This window comes from Stigmatopora argus, chromosome 1 (assembly GCF_051989625.1).
Source record: "Stigmatopora argus isolate UIUO_Sarg chromosome 1, RoL_Sarg_1.0, whole genome shotgun sequence".
Classification (NCBI taxonomy): domain Eukaryota; kingdom Metazoa; phylum Chordata; class Actinopteri; order Syngnathiformes; family Syngnathidae; genus Stigmatopora; species Stigmatopora argus.
Window position 1 is genome coordinate 22863431 of NC_135387.1, and position 24757 is coordinate 22888187.

The following is a 24757-nucleotide window of genomic DNA, read 5'->3' on the forward strand; positions in this document are numbered from 1 at the left end:
AAATGTTAAAACAATGATGACGTTTTTTTGGACATTTCCCTGGACTGTAATCACATTTTGGTTCATCCTCCGCTGCTAGTTTTCTTAAAATAAACACATTCCCTAGTATTACTTTGGAAACAAAAGATAAGTTCAAAATAATTTAATAGTTGTTAACCATTTTTTCGAACCATTTTCATGCTGAACTGTGTTGCACACAGCCATGTGTCACGCAGTACTATAGTACGGTTCCTTTAGCTTAGCAAACTAAAATGTTACAGCACATTAGCTAAAAAATGGCAATCTATTGTAGTATGCACAACCTTTTTAGCATGGTTTTGGAAAGTACTCCACTCATCTTGATTTTAACTGTAGCGGCGTCGCCATCTCCACATTAACTCCAGTCTTCGGTTACTCTGTTGCAGTGACCAAGTTGTTGTCCAGCTTGCCTCCAACACATTCACATATCGTCCCTTCTCTGTTAAGGGCTTATATCTTTCTTTATTTTCCTCCAGAGACAGCTATGTCTTCTGTATGAGCACTGAGTCTGGTATTAGGTTTTTATGTCGGTCTGTCTTGTCGGTCTGTTTAATATATCTGTCTATGCAACTTTGTATAGATTAAAGACAAACTTCTTCTGAAGGGTTGTGAAAAGCAAGTACGACAGATACAACTCCAGCCTCCTTTTATTTCTATTCAAAATAAACAACAGCATTCTCTAACCTATTTGCAAATAGTGTGTTTAGAGATAAACATAGTAGTGTACACAAAATACACTGTACAGTAGGACAGAGACTGTTGAGGCATCTTGAGGTCATTTTTATTCCTTGTTCACTGCCTGACTGTAAAATAACATTATTATTGTGAATGTAAAATTCAAGATTTTAATGTTATAAGTCTCACCTATTCGTATCAGGCCAGCCAAAATGGAAAAATTAAATACTGTAAGACACAATTAACATCTCTGCACTTTTGTAGTCTGTGTAATATATATTATACAATTCACTTTATGTTAGCTGATTAAAAAAATCTAATGATATCCACAGAAAAAATATGGAAGAGTAAGGATGAGGAGAAACAAAATAGATATTTCTGCTTTGATGTGTGCCGAGTTTATTCCAGCCTGGCTTCTTGCACAAACACACAGACATGGATCATTGCTTCTCATTAGTCACGCATAAAAAAAGCCAAATGTGACAAGTTGAAAAAAAGATGAGCCCTTTTGAAAAAAACTTGTTTTATCTTCCCAACATAGACTATAGCTATCTGGAGACAATTTCAGTGCTGTCCCTTCTCAGCTTATTCTATCTAGTGTGGCTAGGATCTGTAACATAATGCCTTCTGTCCGAATGACACATTATTTTGACATCCCTGGTGTTCACACACCCTGCTATTTTCCCAAAAGTCAACCTGTTTGACAATTTCTGCAGTTTAAGGAAACCATTTGACATCGACCCATGAAGCCGGCCGGACACATGGTAAAACATTCCAGAGATCTTACATAATCTCCATAAAAACTCTTTAGTTTAGGTATTCTGTCAATAGACTGTTGTACTCTTGATGGAGGAGATGATAACAGGATGTGTGCCAAGTGCTCAGTTTAAAGTGCGAGTGTTTTTTCAGCTTTTACCAGACTGTAGTTTTTCGATCATGATTGTCTTACCGTCCAGAGCTTGATGGATTAGACAGAATGCTACAGTGCTCTCGGTAACTGAGCAAAAAGTCATTTGGATAATTAAGGATATCTGGATGCACTCCCAGAACCTTTCAGAAGATATGTGAAGTTTTATTTGTGATAGGTTTAAAAAGACCCCCCCCCCCCTTGCTTCTCCCGAAGTCCAAACACAATTGGCTATTTTTCAAATCAATTTTCCTGAGTGCTTTGATTGTCACTTATCCTTGGTACTTAGAGGCTGCAAGATCATAATCATCATATTTCTCCTTTGACTTGACCCTACTGGCCATTTTGAAATTCATATGGTCCTGTCGTACAATAGATATAGAAACAATAAGTAGCACTTCTCTCTGATGTAAGGAAACAAAAGGACACTATGACAAATTGTTAGGGACTTTAGCTATCTGAGGTTTTATTTCTGAACTTCGTGCAACTCTGATGTTCTCTGACCTCTTGAATCAGCGGTTCTCTGCAATTTGTTGGTTTTGTTATCCTACAAAGGATGACTGAAATTTGTATGGTTTGTTTTCATATTTATATATAATGAAATGCATATATGACCCCTTTGTGTTCCTCTCCTACTAAGGTGCTTCCTGAAGTTGGGGGAGTGGCAACTTAGTCTGCAGGGTATCAATGAAAGCACCATCCCCAAAGTCCTGCAGTATTACAGCCATTCTACCGAACATGACCGCAACTGGTACAAGGTTAGCTTCAACTCCTACTCTTTACACCCTAACCCTTCTCTTTCGGTACTCGGACGTTTGGTCGCCCGGAAGGTTATTGATAATTACCATTTAAAATTGTTGCTCAAATTCCCTAAATACAAACTGTGAATTATTATTTAGTCATACTTAATGCCCTATTAATTATTAGGCTAAAGAAAAGCTCCAAATTTCCCGTACTTTTATTGTGTTTTGTTGGAGAACTTGTTAAGACCCTGACTGACGTCCCTTCCTAAGGGGACAACTCATGTACATACAAACTCTTATACACTCACACGTCCGCTCAGTGAAACTGCTCAGGGCCATTGTTGGCTTTAATTGATGCGTAGACCGTGTTGTTTTACCTTGTTTTGTCGCCGGACTTTTGGTCGCCGGACGTTTGGTCGCCCGTTGTTTGGGTCCGGGCGACCAAACGTCCACGACCAAACGTCCGGGGACCAAAAGTCCGGCGACCAAATGTCCGGTCACGTTCTCTTTCAACCTGTATGGCCACAGTAAACCCAACCAGTTATGCCTTCTAAAGGTTTTCCTCATCAGAGAAACACTATTCATTCTTTTTTGGTGCCTGGAATAAGAAATTTTTTTGAACCAGGACAGTGCTTAAGGCTACAAGGATGTTTGCTCTTTACTCACCTCCCCAGCTTCCTACCCATCTGTCCTCACCAATTTCCACAAGCTATTGACCTTCTAATAGGTGGTTGCATAACCCCGCAAAAATCACACATATTTACACAGGTTTGGATCATTCCTTAAGACTTCTTTGTCTCATCATAAAATGGAAAAAATTACGTCAATGGCTGTCATCTTGGTGGAAGACATTTCCATTCGTTGCTCGCTTCCATTCGCTCAAATTTTTACCATCTTTTGACAGGCCTGGCATGCTTGGGCAGTCATGAATTTTGAGGCGGTGCTGCATTACAAACATCAGAACCAGGCTCGTGATGAGAAGAAGAAATTACGACACACCAGCGGTGCCAGTGCGAATGGTGAGGCAAGCAACAGCGACAGTGAGGTTGACGGCAATGACCACAGTCCTGTTCCCTCACCGGGACAAAAAAAAGTGAATGAGGTGAGATTAGTGCAAAATGAATCTGTCATTTGTTACAACAAGATATAAATATTCTAATATAAAAAATAGATAATATTGTATTCTTCTGATCCAGCATTTGAAATGGGTGTAATAATCACCAAGATAGCTGCCCATTGTGTGGAATGTGCGTCAATTTTGTGTAAAATTATTCATGCATATTGCAGTGAACTACTCTTTGGCTAATGGCACCTCAAGCATTGATTAGCCTTTGACCAATTCCAATTGTCCTTCGGTGTAAGGGTGTGCATGATTGGTTGTCTGCCTACTTGTGCCCTACGATTGGCGGGCAACTAATTCAGGTTGTACCCTGCCTATTTCCCATAGTTAGCTGGAATAGCTTCCTGCACCCCCATGACCTTTGTAAGGATTATCCTAACAGAAGATGTATAAATGAGTGAAAAGAAAATAGATCAATGTTGCAATGGATCATTGTCAAAATCGCTACAGTACATTCTTGACTGTTCCTCTAAATAATAATAATAATACACATTTTTTCTTTTCTTAAAGACATTGCTCCTATACACTGTTCCCGCTGTTAAAGGGTTCTTCCGCTCCATTTCTCTGTCCAGAGGCAACAACCTGCAGGACACACTCAGGTCAGTCAGCTAGCTCTAATACTGCATGTGTGTTAAAGACAATAGTCACCACTTGACTAATGTGGGTTTGAAAGGACCTCTAGTGGTTGGTTGCTTCCCTACTCTTAATTTGGTCCGTTATTGAATATTCATCCACTTCCTGTAGCTTTTTTTTTTTACCACAAACTTGTTTATGTCGGTCTTTTTTTAGGGTTTTAACTTTGTGGTTTGATTATGGCCACTGGCCTGAAGTAAATGAGGGTCTTGTCGAGGGCATCAAGACCATCCAAATAGATACCTGGCTTCAGGTAATACATGTACACATTCTTTTCCTTTTCATCAAATATTAAAATTGAAATAGTTTAAGCCTGGGTGAATCCCTGCCATATAAATGCTCATCTGTGTGAGTGTGTGTGTGTGCGCTGTTTAGGTGATTCCACAGCTCATTGCTCGAATTGACACCCCTCGTCCTCTAGTGGGTCGCCTCATCCACCAGCTGCTTACAGACATTGGACGGTATCATCCACAAGTATGTGTGCAGGGCTACTGCTAAATGCTTTTTTTTGTAAATCTTACTCCCGTCGTTATAACAAAAAGCATGACTTAAAAATGAACTTCCTATCCATCTCCAGGCTTTGATATACCCACTAACTGTGGCCTCAAAGTCTACCACCACAGCTCGTCACAATGCTGCAAACAAAATCCTGAAGAATATGTGTGAACACTGTAACACTCTTGTACAGCAAGCCATCATGGTATGGATGTTATTGGCATTATCCCGTTACTTTACCTTACCTAAGTAACCTAAACTTCAAAGATATTTGTATATGGTTTTTCAATAGCCAGGTATTTTTGTGTATTGTCTTGTTCTTAAATGTTGTGTACTTCATCCAGGTTAGTGAGGAACTTATCAGAGTTGCCATTTTATGGCATGAGATGTGGCATGAGGGCCTCGAGGAAGCGTCACGTCTGTACTTTGGGGAGCGCAATGTCAAGGGCATGTTTGCTGTGCTGGAACCTCTACACGCAATGATGGAGAGGGGACCACAGACCTTAAAAGAGACCTCTTTTAATCAGGTGTGTGTTTGGGAGATTGGTTTTAAAACGGTGCTCTAATTGTGACACCAGGTTAGGTCATTAAAACTATACTTATTCAAAAATTGCGCTTATTTTAATATGATCATTGTAGTTATTAATTTGCACTTTTAAATAAATAATTTCTTCTTAAATGCCCCTACTTAATCCCCTAATTTTTATTTTCTAAGCATCATATCCACACCCGTGATGTATTAGACGTTCACGGTTCATTTTTTTTACTTCATAATGGAAAAACACAAACAAACAAACGCTAACATGAAAAATATAAATCGATCTAACCAGTTATACTTTTGCCTCTGTTGACCTCCCTAACTAGTCAGTCAGTGAAATGGAATAAGCTATCAACCATTCATTCTTGTTCCAGATATAGGTAGACCAATCACAAACTGTACTATTTGAATGTACTAGGCTTGGGAATCTTTGGGTGCCTCGCAATAACAATTATCCCATGATATGACAGTGCAACAATTACCATTACATGTGTGGGAAATCAATAACAATATTCTACAATACAACTATGAAGAGAAAAACTATGTACTTCTAATGGGAAAATAAACAAGTGTCAATGCTGCTTTATTGAGGCCCTTTATTGTAACATCTGTCTTTTATCATTCTTAAGGCTTATGGCAGGGACCTAATGGAGGCTCAGGATTGGTGCAGGAAGTACATGCGCTCTGGAAATGTGAAGGACTTGACCCAGGCCTGGGACCTTTACTATCATGTGTTTAGGCGCATCTCCAAACAATTGCCTCAGGTATGTAAAACACCACTTACACAAATCTGTAATGTTTATATATTTCAAATGATAAATTGCCCCTAGGTATGGGTGTGAGTGCACATGGTTGTCCGTCTCCTTGTGCCCTGCGATCGGCTGGCCACCGATTCAGGGTGTCCCCCGCCTCTGGCCTGAAGACAGCTGGGATAGGCTCCAGCACCCCCCGCGACCCTAGTGAGGATGAAGCAGTTCAGAAAATGAGATGAGATACTCATTGACTTAAATAAAACTACTATCCAATGCAATCACTCGACTGTGATTATAACTGTACAGTAAATCAGAGAAAACCTACCCAAGAACGGTTATCATGTGCAACCTACCTTGTCTTTGACGAATTAATCACCCCATGTCAGACTGCTAAAATATCACTCTTTTAAGGAAGTATTCTGAAAATTTGAAAACTTGATTTTCATCACATTGTAGTTTTGGGTGCTGGGATGTCATGGCTCAAGTTCTTCCTCGAGTTGTGAATAAAAAGACAGTTCTATTTCATTTCACAGTCACTGCGGTATTATGAAATACTCTGTGAGAATATGAGAGTGCTGCAGTTTAATGCCCACTGGGTATTACCAGAAATAAACCCTTTTTGGCGTTACCGTCAATCTGTATGCACAAATAGATAAAGAGATTATCTTAATTTACATCACCATCCAGATCTGAAGCCAGCCTTTGAAACATAACATAGTAATGGGATTTCATTTAACACCCTAATAAATGGACAAAGAGGGGCAAACTATTTAGTGTTGTGAAAGTTTAAATATATTTTGGGGTCAATACAGCGCACGTTCTGTATAATAGGTAACATACCGGAGCATTACTGACATTACACAGTTTATCAAATAAATATATTAATTGAACTTATTCATGTTGTTTTTTTATTTTTTTTAAAAACTCCTTTCAGCTGACGTCTCTGGAGCTGCAGTATGTTTCTCCAAAATTGCTGATGTGCCGTGACCTTGAACTGGCTGTCCCTGGCACCTACGACCCCAACCAGCCTATCATTCGCATCCAATCCATTGCAGCCTCCCTGCAGGTCATCACTTCTAAGCAGCGACCACGAAAACTCACCATTATGGGTAAGTTATTCAACCTGTGTTGCAGGATCTGCAAGGAATCTTCATGACACCAATTTTGACAATAATTTGAAGGAATAAAAAAATAACACTAGCACTTTCCCATTTGCTATGCCGTATGGTATGAAATATAATACTAAAGGGACTTTAAAAATGCCATGCCACTGTAAAGTCACCTTGTCTGGCAGCCAAATCATGCTGCTATTAATCACAAATGGTTCACTTTACCGCCCACTTTCCACTAGGCAGTGTCGTACCTTGTTCTCGTGTTTCACTATCAGTGATACACAACATGGGCTGTAAAAGATGAAAGGTAATAAATCAACTGACCTCTGGAGCAAGACATCAGATTAGGACCTGTCACACACTATGGGCCGCCTGGATTTACTGTCAGACCTCTTTGGCAATGGGAAAGACATTGCATTGCTTGGCTGGTCTTGAGGCGCAAACAAGAAATACAAATCTATGTCACCTAATGCAATTAAAGGCATACTGCAAGTTAGATGTACAATGAGTGAGACCGTAAGGGAGTCACAATTCTTAGTTCAAACCCCCAATTATCAAAGTGGTCCTTCATTTTCAAGATTTTTCAGGAGACTATAATCATGTACATACCATTGTTTCACTTTTTTTTTAAATGTAAATTTGGGTTTTGTGGCACCCTCTGCAGGCAGCAATGGCCATGAGTTCATGTTCCTGTTAAAAGGACACGAGGACCTCAGGCAGGATGAGAGAGTCATGCAGTTATTTGGCCTGGTCAACACGTTGCTGGCAAATGACCCTGCGTCATTACGCAAGAACCTCAGGTAATCTCACTGCTGTGTATGCATGCATCAGATTTGAATACTGACAGAGTGACTGAATTATTTATTGTTGTACTTCATGTATTCCACCTTTTAGCATCCAGCGCTATGCAGTCATCCCATTGTCTACAAACTCTGGGCTGATCGGCTGGGTTCCTCACTGTGACACCCTGCATGCCCTCATTAGAGACTACAGAGAAAAGAAAAAGATACTGCTCAACATTGAACATCGCATCATGCTGAGGGTATGTAAACCATACAAATTGCATTTCCTCAAAACTGGACACAAGCATGTCAGTCAAGATGTTAGAAGGGGTTAAAAATTAGCTGACGTTGGCATGATACTTTTTCAGACTCATGCCCCCATTGTTGATTTTCTTACCTTGTTATAATTAAATGTAGACAAATTTGACCTTCGCAACAAATGACCGATTGAATTGTCTTAATGTGCCCTTGTAGACTACGCTCGTAACAACCCAAGAGCCTATTGCCTATTGAAAAGATGATAGTGGCCACAGTAAAAAAAAAAAAAAAAAAATATATATATATAGTTATATAGTTATATAGTAATATAGTTATATAGTTATATAGTTATATAGTTATATAGTTATATAGTTATATAGATGTATAGATATAGAATCATAGGGATGGAGATAGAGATGGTTAAGATTTCTTTGTCTCAATTTCCTCCATCTCCTGAACACACACCCTGTTAAATCAAAGACCAACATTGAAGTGCAAGCACATCAACCTAATTTAATTCTTTAAATTAATTGAATGCAATTATATACTTAATTAAGCAAACATGGCTTTCACTCTTTCTACACCATCTGTAGTTGTAAAGTGACAGTTTCTAAATAACACGTTAACGGTTAGGCATCCCATTTCAAATAGATTTATCAAAACACCTGACGTTATATACATTCATTTGTTCTCTGATGAACACAGTTCTGTTGTAAATGAAGATGCATCTGGGCTCCGTAATTGCTTTATGCTAAATAATAGCACATGCACCAGACGTGCCCAATTAGACAATGTAAATCAAGCAAACCAAGGCTACAATATAAATTATGATTGTTTTAAGGTCATTTAGAAAATGAACAGAAGGGTCCCCTGCGATTGTACAACAAGCGCAATCGTTATCAAATAATACAGGGGTATCCAAACGATTCCTGGGAGGGCCACAGTGGCTACAGCTTTTCAATCCAACAGCACCACTGTCTTTCAAGTGTAATCAGTTGATTGCAATCAGGTCCCACTTGTGACAGCCAACATTGGAAAGATAAATCTGTACCCACAGCGGCAATCGAATACCATTTTGACACCCCGATATACTTACAGAGCACTAAATTAAATACATTTTTAGGTACAAAATGAGGACTTCCTGGTGGTTTTGAGGAGTGTACTCTCCAGACCCATTATCCTTATTTGACCCATTCAGACGTTCCTGTTACAGGTCGCCTAATGAACCATTCTAATCCATCGAAGTCTATAAATTCTGACCTGGAACATTAACTGCACTCATGTCTTCCCTCACTACATTTATTAAACTTCTAATATGTAGTTCTTCCTTGAGTCTTCCTCATCTTTTTATTTCTGCCAGTGTACTTACTTCCTGTCTTACAATGGCCAAACTATACCAAGCCTGCTTTCTGTAATGTTGTCCCCAAATCACCTAACCTTGGTTGTCTTTTCCTGTTGAGCTCCTTTTTAATCCTATCCAGCCTGGTCACCCCTCAAGAAAACACTGTCCCATTTATTTCCACAATGTCCTACTGTGCTTCTTGTTTTTAATTTGTGCTTTTGTTTAGTAGTATAGTAATAACAAAAATCTTTATAATTTATGTACGTGGCTAAGCATAATTTACAATGATATCATGTTTGTACTGCTGTGTTTCTGATCTATAGAGTACGTCTAATATGACATTTAAGTTCAAGATGTGGTTTGTGCTTCTTGGATGCATGTGCTTTATTAAGTACAATATTTGCTTTATTCTTCATGTTTTGTTCTTGAATGATGCTCAGATTAATTGTGTTGGGATTTTTTGATATGTTGCATTGTCTTCTATTCCCTTTAATGGTGCACCTGCTTTACAGGAATCCACACTAAATATTCATGCAATGGGATGCTTTTCTTCCAGATGGCGCCTGACTATGACCACCTGACACTGATGGAGAAAGTGGAGGTGTTTGAGCATGCTGTCAACAACACAGCCGGAGATGACCTGGCTAAGCTCTTGTGGCTAAAAAGCCCCAGTTCGGAGGTGAATGTTTTTTTAAATTTATTTTTTGATTTCTAGCTCAGGCATTCAACCTCATGATTCAGTGTTAAAATATCAAGAACATTTATCAAATAAAACCATCTTAAATTTTATACAAGTGTAAAAAAAAAAGAGAGAATGTATTTAGCACCCCCATTATACATACCACACTGCATTTGGAGAACATGCAATTGCCCACACAGTCTGTGTACCTTATTTTCAATGTGAATAAATGGAGATAAAGCAAATTATATATTATAAAATTGATATAGATTTATTGTCCTTATTTTAAGTAATCATTTTTCTTCTTCAGGTGTGGTTTGACAGGAGGACAAATTACACCCGATCTCTGGCTGTGATGTCGATGGTCGGCTACATCCTGGGGCTTGGCGACAGGTCACCTCATCAATAATTTTAAAACTAAGATTACATGATATTTGTTTCATCGTTATTGATGAGGGGATTATACTTGTGTTCTCCGCAGGCATCCTTCCAATTTGATGTTGGATCGATTAAGTGGAAAGATCCTCCACATTGACTTTGGGGATTGTTTTGAGGTAAGAGAAAATGATTATTTTCGACACGAATACATTTGGCCAAGGATTAACCAGGATCACATCATTGTCCAGGTTGCCATGACTAGAGAAAAATTTCCGGAAAAGATCCCATTCAGATTGACAAGAATGCTGACCAATGCCATGGAGGTATTTGGCACTACATGTAGCTCTGTTTGTGGTAACACCAATATTTAGCATATTTTCACCAATGCTGGATTCAACCAGAATTCATTTCAGACAAAAACTGTAGTTATGCACAAGGTGTGTTGCAGGCACCAGTTATACCTGTGCTTGTCTGTTTACAAGGTGACTGGCTTGGACGGTAACTATCGTATCACGTGCCACACGGTGATGGAAGTACTTAGGGAGCACAGGGACAGTGTAATGGCTGTGCTGGAAGCCTTTGTCTACGACCCACTGCTCAACTGGAGACTAATGGACAGTAAGGAAACATTCAGCACCAGTTAAAGTGCTCCTCTGTGTTTTAAGAAAACATTTTCAGCACATACTGACTGATACAGGCCAAAACTTTGTTAATATTTTTTTATACCTTGTCATTGTTTTCTTTGGCTGTTGCCCCTTTAGTCTGAAAAATACAGTAAATGTATTTAAGTATGGAAATCGCTAATTTCTTTTGATAAGGGAGAACATAAACATAAAAGGACTCCGTACGTGAAAACTGATATATACGTAAGAGAATAAGGGCCACGAACAATGTTCCCTCTAAGCTGCGCATGTGCGCAATTGCGTACTACTCTCGTCTTCTCCGCGCACAGCAAATCATATGGAGCGCACAAAATAAAATCCCATTTTTTTTATTTTTTATTTTATTTTTTAGCTGTGAGGTTGACGCGCAGACTACTCATCCGCCGGGCCGCCCATTCATAGATATTAATCATTACATTTTATTATTACTAAATCATTTATCTGTAGTAGACATGCACCTGCTTATGGCAGGTGTGATACTGGTGTGTGACCATAGCGAGCAATGATGATGTTGCTCACACCGGTACTCAATGTGCTCAGGGAGGTTGTCTTTCTGCCCAGACAAACAAAAAATTAGAGGGAACTTTGGCCACGAAGAATTATTTTCAGAATTATGACTTTTTTTTATCCATCAGTAAACCCCCCTCCCCACCCAATTCTTCTTCTGTAAATAGACTAAGAACAGGGGTATTACTGATGTCTCGAGGAAGTTATAGTTATGTTTTTCCACAATCCCAGCTCAGATTTAAGAAAAAAAACAGATGGTTAAGCAGTAGCAAACAAAAATAATCATTTGTCAGAGACAAAGTACTGTAGAACTAATTAGACATTCACATACACTTTGATCTTTTCAACATATGGTTGCGTTACTGTAAACAAGGTCCTTCATTAAAACTTTGACAATCTAAGTATTGTAGCACTGAAAAGGAGAAAAAACAAAAAGTTTTTAAAATTATCTTTTGAAAACTGACCTTTTTTTTCTTGTTCTTTCAATTAAAATGTTTCTGCTAGAACAGATGTGGAATTGCTATCTATGAAGATATGGTGGGAAAAGAGAATGTTCTCTTCTTTTGAAAAGAAAAAAAACTGAAGTGGAAATATCTTTGGATTTCACACACAGAAAACTTTACTGCATTTAAGAAAAATAGCACAGATATTGTTGTCATCTAAAAAAAACTTCACCTTTTTTGCCCCCGTCAATGCCAGCTAATATAAAAGGAAACAAGCGCTCGCGCACCAGAACGGACTCGTACACAGCGGGTCAGTCAGTGGGTGAGTAGTCGTTTTGTTTAATGTTTTGTTAGTGTGCCTCCCCATTGACAGTGTTCTGCCCCCTGACACAGAAGCCCTTGAGGGAATAGAAATGGGTGAGACTACACACAAGAAACCAGGGACCACAGTGCCTGAATCCATTCACTCTTTTAGTAAGTTGTCTTTTTACATTTTATTTGATATGTGTGCTCCAGTTTTCACTTTTGATGAAACACACTTCTGCCTACTGCTCAATTTAATACACTGTGATCGACTTCCTATTGTCTGGAATTTTCCGCTCAGCAGCCATTTGTTTGTGTGTTTCAGTTGGAGATGGCTTGGTGCAACCTGAAGCCCTCAACAAGAAAGCCATTCAAATTATCAACAGAGTACGAGATAAGCTTACAGGTAATTTCTGCAGCCTTCAAACAGTGATTCTCACATTCTACATGGTAAATATAACATTTGGACTTGTTTCTTCTGGTCACAATGGCACTTCATGTCATAGTTTCCACCGGTGAAAATTGATGTTGGTAGTGGTGGTAATATTAAGGCCATCCGACAAAATGCGGGATCCTCTTTCGTCATAATCATTTATCATTTATTTCTTCAAATTGTATCTGTCAATTAAAGAGGCTGTCATCTGTGCCTACGATGAATAATATGCTCCATAAGAGTATATTTATCTCTGAATTTTAAATCAATGTTTTTTTTTGCAACAAGCTGATGCTCTCTCTTCGTGTATTTATTAAAAATTTGAACGTATAGTTTAGTGTAGGGTGAAAGAGGAAATGAATTAGTGAAAGAGCAAATTAATAGTGAGCAGAATTTGATTGTAAATTTTCAAAAATAACATTTTCCATATCAACTAATGTCAGCATTTATTCAAAGAAGTTCTATAAACACCTTAAGAAAAAACAATAATTGAATAAATATTTATTAGTATTTAGTGTGCAGATGTTGAATTTGCAGCAGATTTCCATATTTGCAAATTTTTTCACTTAGCACGATTTTGCTGAGTTTCGATGTCCTCCCTTGCACTGAAAGATGAGCAATCACAGCCAGTATGCATTACGGGCCTGTGATGCTAAGATTTTTAAATGTGCAAATATAGTTACAATCCCTGTAAAAACTTGTAGTATGATTTTACATTATGTCACGAAGGCGCCTTCAATTATGCATAGTGTTTTACTAGACGTTAGAGCTCTTTTTGCACAATAATTTAATTTATGATTCCTGTTTATGAACTGGACTCCTTCCTAATTTATGTGTATGTCTAAGAATTTGCCTGTTTTTTCTAATGAGTTTTGCCTCCAAATGAATATGGATGCCCCAATTATAATAGTAGAGGTTGGTCAACATAAAATCATTATTTGCGGCAGACAATAGGAGCAGAAACAAATCAACCACAAAACTCCACAGATCTTAATGCCCTATTCAGATTTGTAGATAAGACCCTACAAGTGTGCCTTTTAGTACGTACCATCCGAAACCAATTGCGTTGTACTTGAGATTTAATGCATCAGATACATTTTGAATGAGTTTTGGTTTCCTCCAGGTCGAGACTTTTCTCATGACGAGACTCTGGATGTGCCAACACAAGTGGAACTACTAATAAAGCAGGCCACTTCGCATGAGAACTTGTGCCAATGCTACATTGGATGGTTAGTACAACTGTTTTATACGATGCCAGGTCTCTTTTTGTTGTTGTTTATCGATAAACACAATTAACAGCATTATTGTCATGACTCATCAACCATAATGATTAAATAAATCGGTTGACATACAGACCCTCTCTTCCATAAATTACATTAATTTTTACAAAATTGACTATCTAGTTATTTCTATTGGAAATGAACTACATTTTTGTAATATTGATCAGTAATGGGCGTCCCGGGTGGGGCGAGTGGTTAGCGCGTAGGCCTCACAGCTCTGGGTTCCTGAGTTCAAATCCAGGTCGGTTCACCTGTGTGGAGTTTGCGTGGTCTCTGCGTGGATTTCCTCCGGGTACTCTAGTTTCTTCCCACATTCCAAAGACATGCATGGTAGGCTGATTGGACACTCTAAATTGCCCTTAGGTCTGGGTGTGAGAGTGAATGGTTGTTGTCCATCTCCTTGTGGCCTGCAATCGGATGGCCACCGATTCAGGGTGTCCCCTGCCTCTGGCCCGGAGTCAGCTGGGATAGGCTCCAGCACCCCCCGCGACCCTAATAAGGATAAAGCGGTTCAGAAAATTTGATGAGATGATCAGTAATGTAACATTTTCAAATAATTTAACATGTTAGTTTAGCATGTTAGATTTTTCTATATAAATTGTATAACTCACTTTTGTATGACATTCTTATCATGTTATTTCTCTCATTTCTAGGTGTCCATTTTGGTGAAGAGTCACTTTTGGAAACCATTTTTTAACTTCCACTCTTAACGTCTTGTTTTTGGGACTATTCTGTTTCATGCCCCCTGCCACTTCCCATCCCACCACTAAAATTGCTGGGCTAAAATTTAGATTTACAACTTTCTTTAGACAGCAAGTGAGCCCGATGTCGCCGGCGCCTTTCTTTCCTAACCCATTGCATTATGACATGCAGCATTTTAATCTACAAGATAATGAAATATACTTGGTAATATTTGGTAGCACGTGAAACTGACACACAGCCCCTATTCCCGCGTATGCAATCAAATATTATAGCATTATTTTCCAATTATAATCCTGGTAACCCTTTTCACTAAGGCTAATCTGGGGTAAAAATGAATCTACTTTAATGTGTTATCGCTTCTTCTATAGTTTCACAACAGTTGTTTTGCCCTGAAACTAATTCTATCATTGCAGCCAAGTAATTGGCCAATTGAACTCTTTGTTGGGGTGGTCGCTTAATAATAGATCATTGATTGATTTTCAGGAACCAAGATCTTCTTGGTTTTATTTTGCAGGCACCCAAGCAGCATATTTTTAAAAAGCAAAAGATGATATTCCATGTCCCCTCTGTGGAACATTTTAACTGTAATTAAGGAATTGTCATGCTTGTGAAGTTAACCTATTACCAGAAAGACATTTTTACCATTCTTACCTTAAGCATATGGCAGCTAGCCAGTCAGTATGAGAAACTAACATCATAGTCTTTATCTTCACACAGTCCTTGTCCCAAAAGAGTAGGCCAATTTTGATTTTTGAGATTCTGTCAAATGATTTTTACACAACAAATTTTTCTGTCTTTCTTTTTTTTCTCCTCCATTGTGGAGGATTGTGATTTGTTTCCATGGCTTTGTTTTGGGGGAAAAGTGGCTAACAAGCAACGTTCTATCCTAATTTCTGTCGACTTAACGCGTGCCCCCCGGTAACAACATAACTCCTACCTAAGAGTTTTCTCCTGTGGCAATGTTAGCAGCCAGTATGCATGCTGGATGTTTCATAGGGACCAGGCTGCCAGGTTTTGTTGACAAGTACTGGTGTATTATGGTGACCTTTTACTAACTTAAACTCAACATGTAATCAATGACAAGGCATGAAGTAAGTCTGAAATCATGATGACACAATGTACAGGCTTTGTGTGCTATTAAATGTGTATAGACACACTTTGTCCGTGTTTTCATTTGGTGTATGTGTGCTTAGACGGAGCAACAAAAATAACATTTGCACATTTTAGCGCTCAGGCAGATTTACTGTCTACCCTTCCTCTTGTTTTCTTTTATTACCCACAGAGGGCACTCTGACTCCTAATAAGATCAACAGCCTTCTACCTTCTATGGCAATTGAGGATGTGGTTATCAGGCACATATAAAAGAAGAAATGTTCTTTGGGAAACTTAGCAGTCGTACTTCCAATTTGTTGTTGAACATTTGGCGCAGAAATGAGTTTAGATTACCTAACAGCAGCAGTGTGTTATATGTTCATTGTTATTCCCTCCCTAACCCCGACGTTCTCCTTTTGAAGGTTAATTACTTATAGATAGTTAGGGATTACAGATAAACAAAAAGCAGCCCATTGATCCCTTCCCTCACCTTTGCAATGTCACACTCTTTACACATTGGGACATAGTCCTGGTGATTATCTCTTCCCATCGATCCATTCCTCCTCTGTTTCCTCTCATTATTCCTTTCACTCCTATCTCACTCTTCTCCCCTACTTCTGCCAAACCTCATTAGTGAAAATTGGTATTTTCATATGCCGGGTGCCACCATTTCAGTTGCTCTTTTTCTGTTGTCTAATTCGTGTTTTGTTAGCACCCGCAACCGAGCCCGTCGAGGGGCAGTTGAGTCAATAGCTCATGTGAAATGGGTTCAATTGATTGGGGGAGGGATTAGGCTGTTTACCAACTGTGTGTATGGACTCTGGTCATAACAGCTCATTGCTGGTTTCTGTGGGAATTAAGCCAGTGGTGACTAAGAACACTCTCTGGACCCGCCGTTTGACTCGGGGACGTAAAGTGATGTCAGCATCTTGAAAGGAAATTTGGCCACCTATTACAAAACAGCAGGACCACGGAACTAACACTTTTCAAGTTAAATAATGGCAGCAAAAAGCTTTTGTACTTGCCACTTTGCCAATATGTGCAGAAAGTAGAGTGGTTTTAAAAATGTTTCCGCAACTGTGACAATTTCATTTCTAAATCATTGGGTTTTTGCTTCAGCAATTTCCTTTTGATGTATCCAAAATGACAAATGTACAAAATAAATTGGATAAAAGGAATATGCCATCAGGTAGAGATCGCACCATGGAGGTCCAACATTCACGTTCTCTGAAACGAATGTGTTGATTGGCCAAGAGAAGATCTTTATCTGCAATCGACTGCTTTTCCAAAACTATCAGGATGACTTTCACAGCAACTAATTGCAATTGAATTTAGCAAATTGCATTTTTGAATGGAGAAACCTGAATATGGAAAAAAACATTGGGCCGAAATTTTAGTGAGGATCGAAAATAATTTCTGAGAAACTGAAGGAAGTGTCATATTCTTACATTCTATCATTAATTGATATTTTGCAATTCAGTGTGAAGCTAATGCCTTCTATTTCAAAGAATGGTAATCAAATTAAACAAAGCAAGAGTAGTGCACACTCATAATGATCAATATGCAAATGCTATAAACAACACTAACTATTTTTTCTCTTTTATTTCTTCTCCTCTTTCTTTAATAAGGCTAACTCCAAAAAAATGGAATCTGCCATCCAACAGTTGGCTTTGATTCTTCTTTTCAATAACTTGGGTCATAATACAAACAAGTGAACTCAAAACTGGGGAATCCAACTCGTGAGTGGAAGACTCAATTCATTTTCACTTGAGGGATCAGAGAGAAAAAAAATAAGAGTGCAGATCTTTTTGCCTCAGCTTGAGGCCTGCACTTTGGATTTAATTAAGATGTCATGAAAATGTATTGCTCTTCTAAAGAGACATAAATCAGGTGTAGCGGTACAAGAGAAAATAGCATTTAAGTGCTACTTTCAAAGTTGTTCACAAAGAACCTGAGATGACAACAGCCCCAATCTTTCCACCTCACGTCTCTTTCTTCCGGCTACGTCTAAGCAGAAAGACAGTGGCCAAATTGACGGCTAGCTCCAGGAGTTTGTTAGCAGGCTCCAAGTTGTTTAAAAGCACCAGGCTGCAGCCAGTATGTAGTTGGGCTGTCTTTGTTCACTGTGCTGGAAAGACTGTATCGATGAAACTGACAGCGGTATAGCCCACCGGAGACCTGCTGTTCTTTCAGGATGCTTTGAACGTGCTTTGTTTCCATGCCTGTTAGGCTTGTCTGCAACATGAGCAGCAGTAAAGCTTTTTGTGCTGATCATGATTTTTTTTTCTGTTACAAGGCAGGGACAAAAAACAACACCTGTATTCTCGTGAATCTGGTTGTCGATGTCAATTTTCAGGTAGGTGAAATTGAAAAGTGCATTTTCACAGAAAAGCACTTGTACACCATGAATGTGTACATTTTGGTCAACCCTGTAAAAGGTTCGGCATCATTCTGGTTGTTTTCTGATTGACAGTGTATGCCCTTTTGTGCAACGCGAAGTCTATGCAAGAAACCAGTGGCGGTCCGTGCATTTTCTCGTAGCGCCTTCAACGAATCAATCCAACCCTCAAAAACTATTTGATGGCTATAAAACCTCGACTGCAGCTACAGCTGCGACACATAAGAAATAATCAATAAATCAATACACAAAAACGGGGTAAAATCCACTTCCTAGCAGCATTTAATGATTAAATACAAATACTGGAGCTTTTCAGACATTACAACCGGGCCAGGGGGGTGATTTTCCTGGGAAAAGACAGCGATGAACGTCAATGGTGTACCGGCAAAGATTGCCCGAAAATGGGGTAAAATCCAGGCGAAAACAGCATTTATTGATTAAATACAAATACTGGAGCTTTTTAGACATCAGAACCAGGCCCGGAGTATCATTTCCCCGGGAAAACGACAGCGATGAACGTCGATACGTCCATACGCGAAATGGCAAAGATTGCACTAAAATGGGGTAAAATCCACTTCCTAGCAGCATTTATTGATTAAATACAAATACTGGAGCTTTTCAGATATTACAACCGGGCCAGGGAGGTGATTTCCCCGGGAAAAGACAAGAATGGACGTCAATGGCGAAACGGCAAAAATTGCACTAAAATGGGGTAAAATCCACTTTCTAGCAGCATGTAGTGATTAAATACAAACACTGGAGCTTTTCAGATATCAGAACCGGGCCCACAATTGAAATATTATTTAGGAATATAGCCATATTTTACTCACCAAAAATCCTATTTAACTGTACACAATATCCATCCTCCTTTCTTTCTTCCTTCTTTTCTCTCGCCATCGAAGCTAATGCTGAAAGTCGAGCCTGTCCTGTCGTATTTCTGGCATAGTCCGTCTTGAAAATGGCTTTAAATCAACATTACAATATATTTACTTGTGCAGCCCGCTCCAAATACAGTTTGGTAGCTCTGGGTAATCACTAGCCTCATAGTTGGTGAAAGCGATGACGCATCCCTCCGCCTGCGACAAGGCAATGACGTATCCCTACGCCCGCGACAATACGTTGTGGTGTTGCCAACTCGAAATCTGATTGGTTAAAGTAACAGTCTTATCGACGCTTGTTTAATGCAGCAGAGCCCGCAGAACTGATTGTGAAGGCTTTGAGACAGATTTCTGACCCTGACAACAAATAATGGCTAAAATGTGATTGGTTAAATGCTTCAATATGAAAACACATCTGGAAGCAGTGAAACCAGTGGGAAAAGCAATGAAAGGAAGCTAACAGACAATTTGGAATTATTTAATAAGTATTGATGGACAAAATATAATATATGATTCAGATATTTCTTAGGCCAGCAGAGAAGGCCGTGAAGGCCCTGACGGCCCGCCACTGCAAGAAACAAACACAAGGTGATTTGAGTTTGTTTCTTTTTTCCTGTGTGCAGCCATGCTGATGCAATTCAACCTTTTCTTCCATCGTCATGTGTTACCCAGTGGACACCCTAAGTGGTTGCTAGCTGCGTCAGAGGGAGGTAAAGGTCTCTTTTAGCTGGGAGATCTTGAACCTTTTGTGTCTTCCACGCGTTCAATGGTGGGCTAACACTGTTTTAGCGAAATGACTTTCTAAAAGTTCCACCAAATGTGACCTAGTCATTTTGTCTGCCTCACCAAACCCACTATATTTGAATTGTGTGACTGTGACTAAAGCTTCTTAGCTTGTGCACTTTGACAAAGTGTTGTGATTAAAGTTAAAAGAATTTAAAATGCACTTCTCAGTACCTGACTCAATACGGAGACGTGCCGCATAATCATTTTAAACGCATCACATATTTATTGAAGAGATGCATTAAGCACCTCCACTCATTTTCCCCACACAGGCTAAGGAGCCAAAGAGTTGAAATTGGATCAAAGTGCTCCGTGGTAATAGTTCACAGTCTGAAGAGCTCTTACAGATGAATCTTTTCATGACCATGTAGGCAAACTACATACATTTTACCAACTGCCATTGGAGAAATATTCGACATTCACACCACAGTATTCTTCTTTCATTGTTTTTGTATGTGCCGTGTTCACAAAGCTACAGTTCTGTGATGAATATGCCTGTCTTGCAGGATCTGCACTCCAAGCCAATGGAGGCAATGCAACCAAAATGGCCAATAAACCAAATAAAACTACACACACACACGAGGAAGAAATGTCGATGTCAGGCTCCCTGTCAGGCAAATGGGAAAATGTTTCCTGTTAAACATAGTGTGCAGGTGGTGCCTTGGTGGACAGTATGTCTGCATCATTTGAAGGCTGGACATGGAACGGTATCAAGATGTACCCACCTGAGTGAGTATTGGTTATGTTTTAAACTGAAAAATGATGTGAATTTTTGGCCAAAAACATTCATATTATTTTGGGTGCAATCATGCCAGGACCGTATTAGTCGTAAGTTACATTGTTAATCAAGTACCGATCCAAATGACTGACAAAACTAAAAGAACATTCAATTCAGTCATTTTACAGGAGCCAGAAGGGACTTTAATATTCCACTGTTAGATTAAAATAGCTGCATATGATGGTTACACCCTTTCTCACTTGACAGCACCTGAAGGCCTATCTTCAGCAACCATTCCTAATTTCCCTGCAGCTGTTCTCGAACTCCCAGCGCTTCTGTCCCCGAGCCAAAAGCCTGCCAGAGTTGACCTAATGCCCAAAAGCTTGGCATGTTATAAGCATCAAGTGGCAGGCGTGGAGTCATAGGATTGTAGAAACAGGGACGCAGCACTAGATAAACCAGCCCATAAATATCTGGATGTAGTACACATTAATTGTACTTTAAAGTAAAAAAACACTTATATGAGTCACCATCAATCAAAAAATAATAATAATAATACTATATATATATATATATATATATATATATATATATATATATATATATATATATATATATATATATATAGTAATCATTGTAACTGTGCTTTATATTGCTATTCCCAAATTTAAGGCCACGCAACCCTAAACAACTACAAAGAGCACACGCCAGTCAACCCTCGTTTGTAGCCATAAAGCATTGCATTTATTTTTGCAAATATAATCAAAATACATGACAAATTCCAATACTAATCTGAAAATGCAATTGTGCCAGTTTATTTTCAGGCACCTGTTTTGCATAATTTTCCATGAAAATAGGGTTATACAAGTAAGGCCCATAATCAGCAATGCATTTACAAAAGAAATATGTGAACTCTTTCGAATTACCTGCATTTCTATGTAAAATGCTTGTTTTATATGATCTGACATCCAGCAACAATAGTCACTATAAAACTACTTAAAACAATTACCACACAAAATATGTTCCAGCGTTTTATTTATTTTGCTGAAAACACCTTGTAAATGTCAAGGTGAATAAGGCATTTATACGTTTTTAGATTGAATAACTCATTGGGCTTCCTTTGACGAAAATGACTTCAACCAAATGTTTTATGTTCCTATTCAAAAGATTGGGCCATGCCGCTTTATTAAGCTGTTTCAGTTCACTTTTCCTGGATCTTGTGATGGCAGTAGCTTGTTTGATGTGATGATACAACCTTTGAGTTAGGTTGAGGTCAAGAGTTTGACTGAGCCATTCCTGGTCGAATACCCGCTGTTGTAACCAATCTTTTTCCTTTTTTTATTTTCAACTTCACTTTGCTGACAGATTGCTGCAATTCCTCTTGCAAATTTCTCAGATTAATCTCTTTTTCCCTCCTCACAAAACACAACACATTCGTTCGAGAACCCACAAAATGTACATTCCATTGACTAATTTTTCCATAAAGGTATTGGCATATTCCAGATATCTCTGCTGAAATGTTTTTCTTTCCGAGACAAACGATCTGTCCATGGACACCAAGAATGGTATACTCTCAGAGCTCTTTCAAGCTTTTCATGGGTAACTATTAATTGTATCTACTTGAGCAGATGTCTCGAGTATTGCTTGGTTCATACCAGGCAATGTTTCTTGTGAAGGGAAACTAATTAGGTGTCGATTTTGTAGGGTAGAACAGCTTCAACAAATTCCTCCAGTGTTTTTGCCTTGACGTTAAAGCCTTGCAGTGACTCTTCCAGTCCTCACACAATCACAGTAAGTAATTTTAAATGGAGTAAAGTTTACAGAGAAAGACAATTAATTGCTTAAAAAATGCTAAGTAGTAGGTAGCATATTAGTCTCAAAATTCAATGGATGGATTGGCTATTTCTTACAAACGACGAACATTTTGAAATTGTTTTTCTCCGCATGCTATTTCTGGACAATTTAAAGTGTTTGTTATTCTCCCTGCCAATGCTATGCATTCTACAAATGAGCAAGAAGGCGATACAGCCCTTGATTTTATGCCATTGCCCTCTGGAAAGATTGCACACTAATGTTTTTGAAAATAGTCGAGCATACATTGATATAGAACTTGCAAGCCACCACTTCAGATTCTTAAGACTGTCCCGAGTTCTTGGGTACCTTAGACCAGATGCGTCGGACTAAGTAGCTTGATGACGTGGGCCCGTCATCCCTCCATATCGGGTCGTCCATCGACGTCCAGATTTACGCGGCAGGGTTGTATCGCTATTACATCTGCTGTTATTTGTCATTAAAAAAAAGCACTGATCGGTGACCAAATCTGAGGCTGCGATAAAAAGCGGTGAGCTGTGAGATGGCGCCCGTGCATCATCAATCAGACACAGTGGTGACACAGTGGGCCCCTCCACTGGGTGGTGGAAATTGATTTTTCTGTTAAGTCTCGCCGATTAGGGTGTGAAAGAGGTAGTGAGGGGGAATGGGCCGAGATTAGATTGGATGAAGAGGCTGCTGTGAGAAAAAAAAAACGCTGATGATTCCAAGTTGTATCTTACAGACTATTACTGACCCTTCCATACTTACAAATGGATGATGAATTTGTCATTAGGTTATATTTTGGATGAAATGGACTTAATTCCTGTAATTTACTGACGACCAATCCAAGGTGTACCTTATCTTTTGTCCAAACTCAGCTGGGCAGGCTCCAACTCATCTGTGAGCCGGAAATCAATGTGGGTTGGAAAATAAATTGATGAATGATACTCGTGAAAATCATATGAAATACTTGATTCCAAATGTATAAAGAGGGCAAATTTGGAGTCACATTAGATTCTTAAGTCGACAAGAAGTGTATAGTCCTGTTTAAAAAAATATTGAAATATGATTGGACCTGATTGCTGATGATTTTCTATACCTCACTAATGCTACAAAAATACACGGTCGATTGGTCGCCGGTCTTTTGGTCGCCTCGAAGGTTATTGATAATGACCAATTAAATCGTTGCTCAAATTCCCTTAATACAAACTGCGAATTACTATTTATTCATACTTAATGCCCTAGTAATTATTAGGCTAAAGAAAAGCTCCAAATTTCCCGGACTTTTATTGTTTTTTGTTGGAGAACTTGTTAAGACCCTGACTGACGTAACTTCTTAAAGGGACAACACATGTACATACAAACTCTTATACACTCACACGTCGGGTCAGTGAAACTGCTCATGGCCATTGTTGGCTTTTATTGATGCGTAGACCGTATTGTTTTACCTTGTTTGGTCGCCGGTCTTTTGGTCGCCGGTCTTTTGGTCGCCCATTGTTGCGGTCCGGGCGACCAAAAGACGGCGACCAAAAGACCGGCGACCAATCGACCGCACACGATGTTTATGCGTGTCAAAGGCTTTAGTTCACCCACCCCTAGTAAGCTTTATTGTAACCAATTGACATTGTGAATGTGCATTTGAACTGAGCCGTAAAACATCATTAAGAATATTAATAAAAACAAAAACTCCCCAAATAATATTCTAGCCTGACCGAATTGTTGCATTTTAAAATTCACCCTTTATACTTGGAGTTTTCTCTGCAATTTATAACCAGAGTGTGTCATTCTCGACGCAAGTAAACGCAAGAAGCACACATGATGTACCTTCTCGCATCAAGAAGATGTAGAGTGCAGCCCATTCACCACATATCATCCACATGCAGAAGTGCACGGTTAGAATATAAGGCAGTGCGCTATTTTTTTTGTAGCCCAAGCATGGAGATTTTCTGAGGCATGCTGGTGCAGTGACCCCCCTACACCCCATTGCCCATATATCCAATAAGCATAACCATATGTGACAAGGCCACAGTTACTGAAAGAAAAGGAGGGAGGCATTCTTGCCTCCTTGAAATGTAGCTGACCTCTTTTCCTTTTACTCTTTGCTAAAACCTTCCTTCATCACATTTCACAATGCATTTAGCATGTACATTCAATGCGCCCAAGATATGCCCGGGCTCATGTTGGAAAATACTGTCGTGTTAGCTGTGTATTCACCAAGAATATCATCGTGATTCAATAGGTGAAGGGTTGAAGATATGATTTGGAAAATTAATTTCAGATGAAACGCCAGCCGTGATTGAACTTCAGCAGGTAT

The 24757-nt window shown here is 39.1% G+C and overlaps 1 protein-coding gene across 1 annotated transcript in view; it reads left to right on the top strand.

The window, feature by feature from the left end:
• The window catches only part of mtor (mechanistic target of rapamycin kinase), a 60042-nt gene extending 44124 nt beyond the window's left edge, over positions 1–15918 (top strand). Inside the window, exons 38-58 of the mRNA XM_077609169.1 lie at positions 2241–2358; positions 3248–3445; positions 3974–4062; positions 4253–4349; positions 4472–4570; positions 4674–4796; positions 4936–5118; positions 5759–5893; positions 6816–6990; positions 7658–7793; positions 7888–8035; positions 9932–10054; positions 10365–10447; positions 10536–10608; positions 10681–10755; positions 10915–11050; positions 12301–12366; positions 12438–12518; positions 12673–12753; positions 13904–14009; positions 14714–15918. Coding sequence (XP_077465295.1) covers positions 2241–2358; positions 3248–3445; positions 3974–4062; positions 4253–4349; positions 4472–4570; positions 4674–4796; positions 4936–5118; positions 5759–5893; positions 6816–6990; positions 7658–7793; positions 7888–8035; positions 9932–10054; positions 10365–10447; positions 10536–10608; positions 10681–10755; positions 10915–11050; positions 12301–12366; positions 12438–12518; positions 12673–12753; positions 13904–14009; positions 14714–14729 — 2341 coding nt within the window. The 3' untranslated portion in view covers positions 14730–15918. The remainder of the gene's footprint in view (positions 1–2240; positions 2359–3247; positions 3446–3973; positions 4063–4252; positions 4350–4471; positions 4571–4673; positions 4797–4935; positions 5119–5758; positions 5894–6815; positions 6991–7657; positions 7794–7887; positions 8036–9931; positions 10055–10364; positions 10448–10535; positions 10609–10680; positions 10756–10914; positions 11051–12300; positions 12367–12437; positions 12519–12672; positions 12754–13903; positions 14010–14713) is intronic.
• Positions 15919–24757: the final 8839 nt, after the last annotated feature.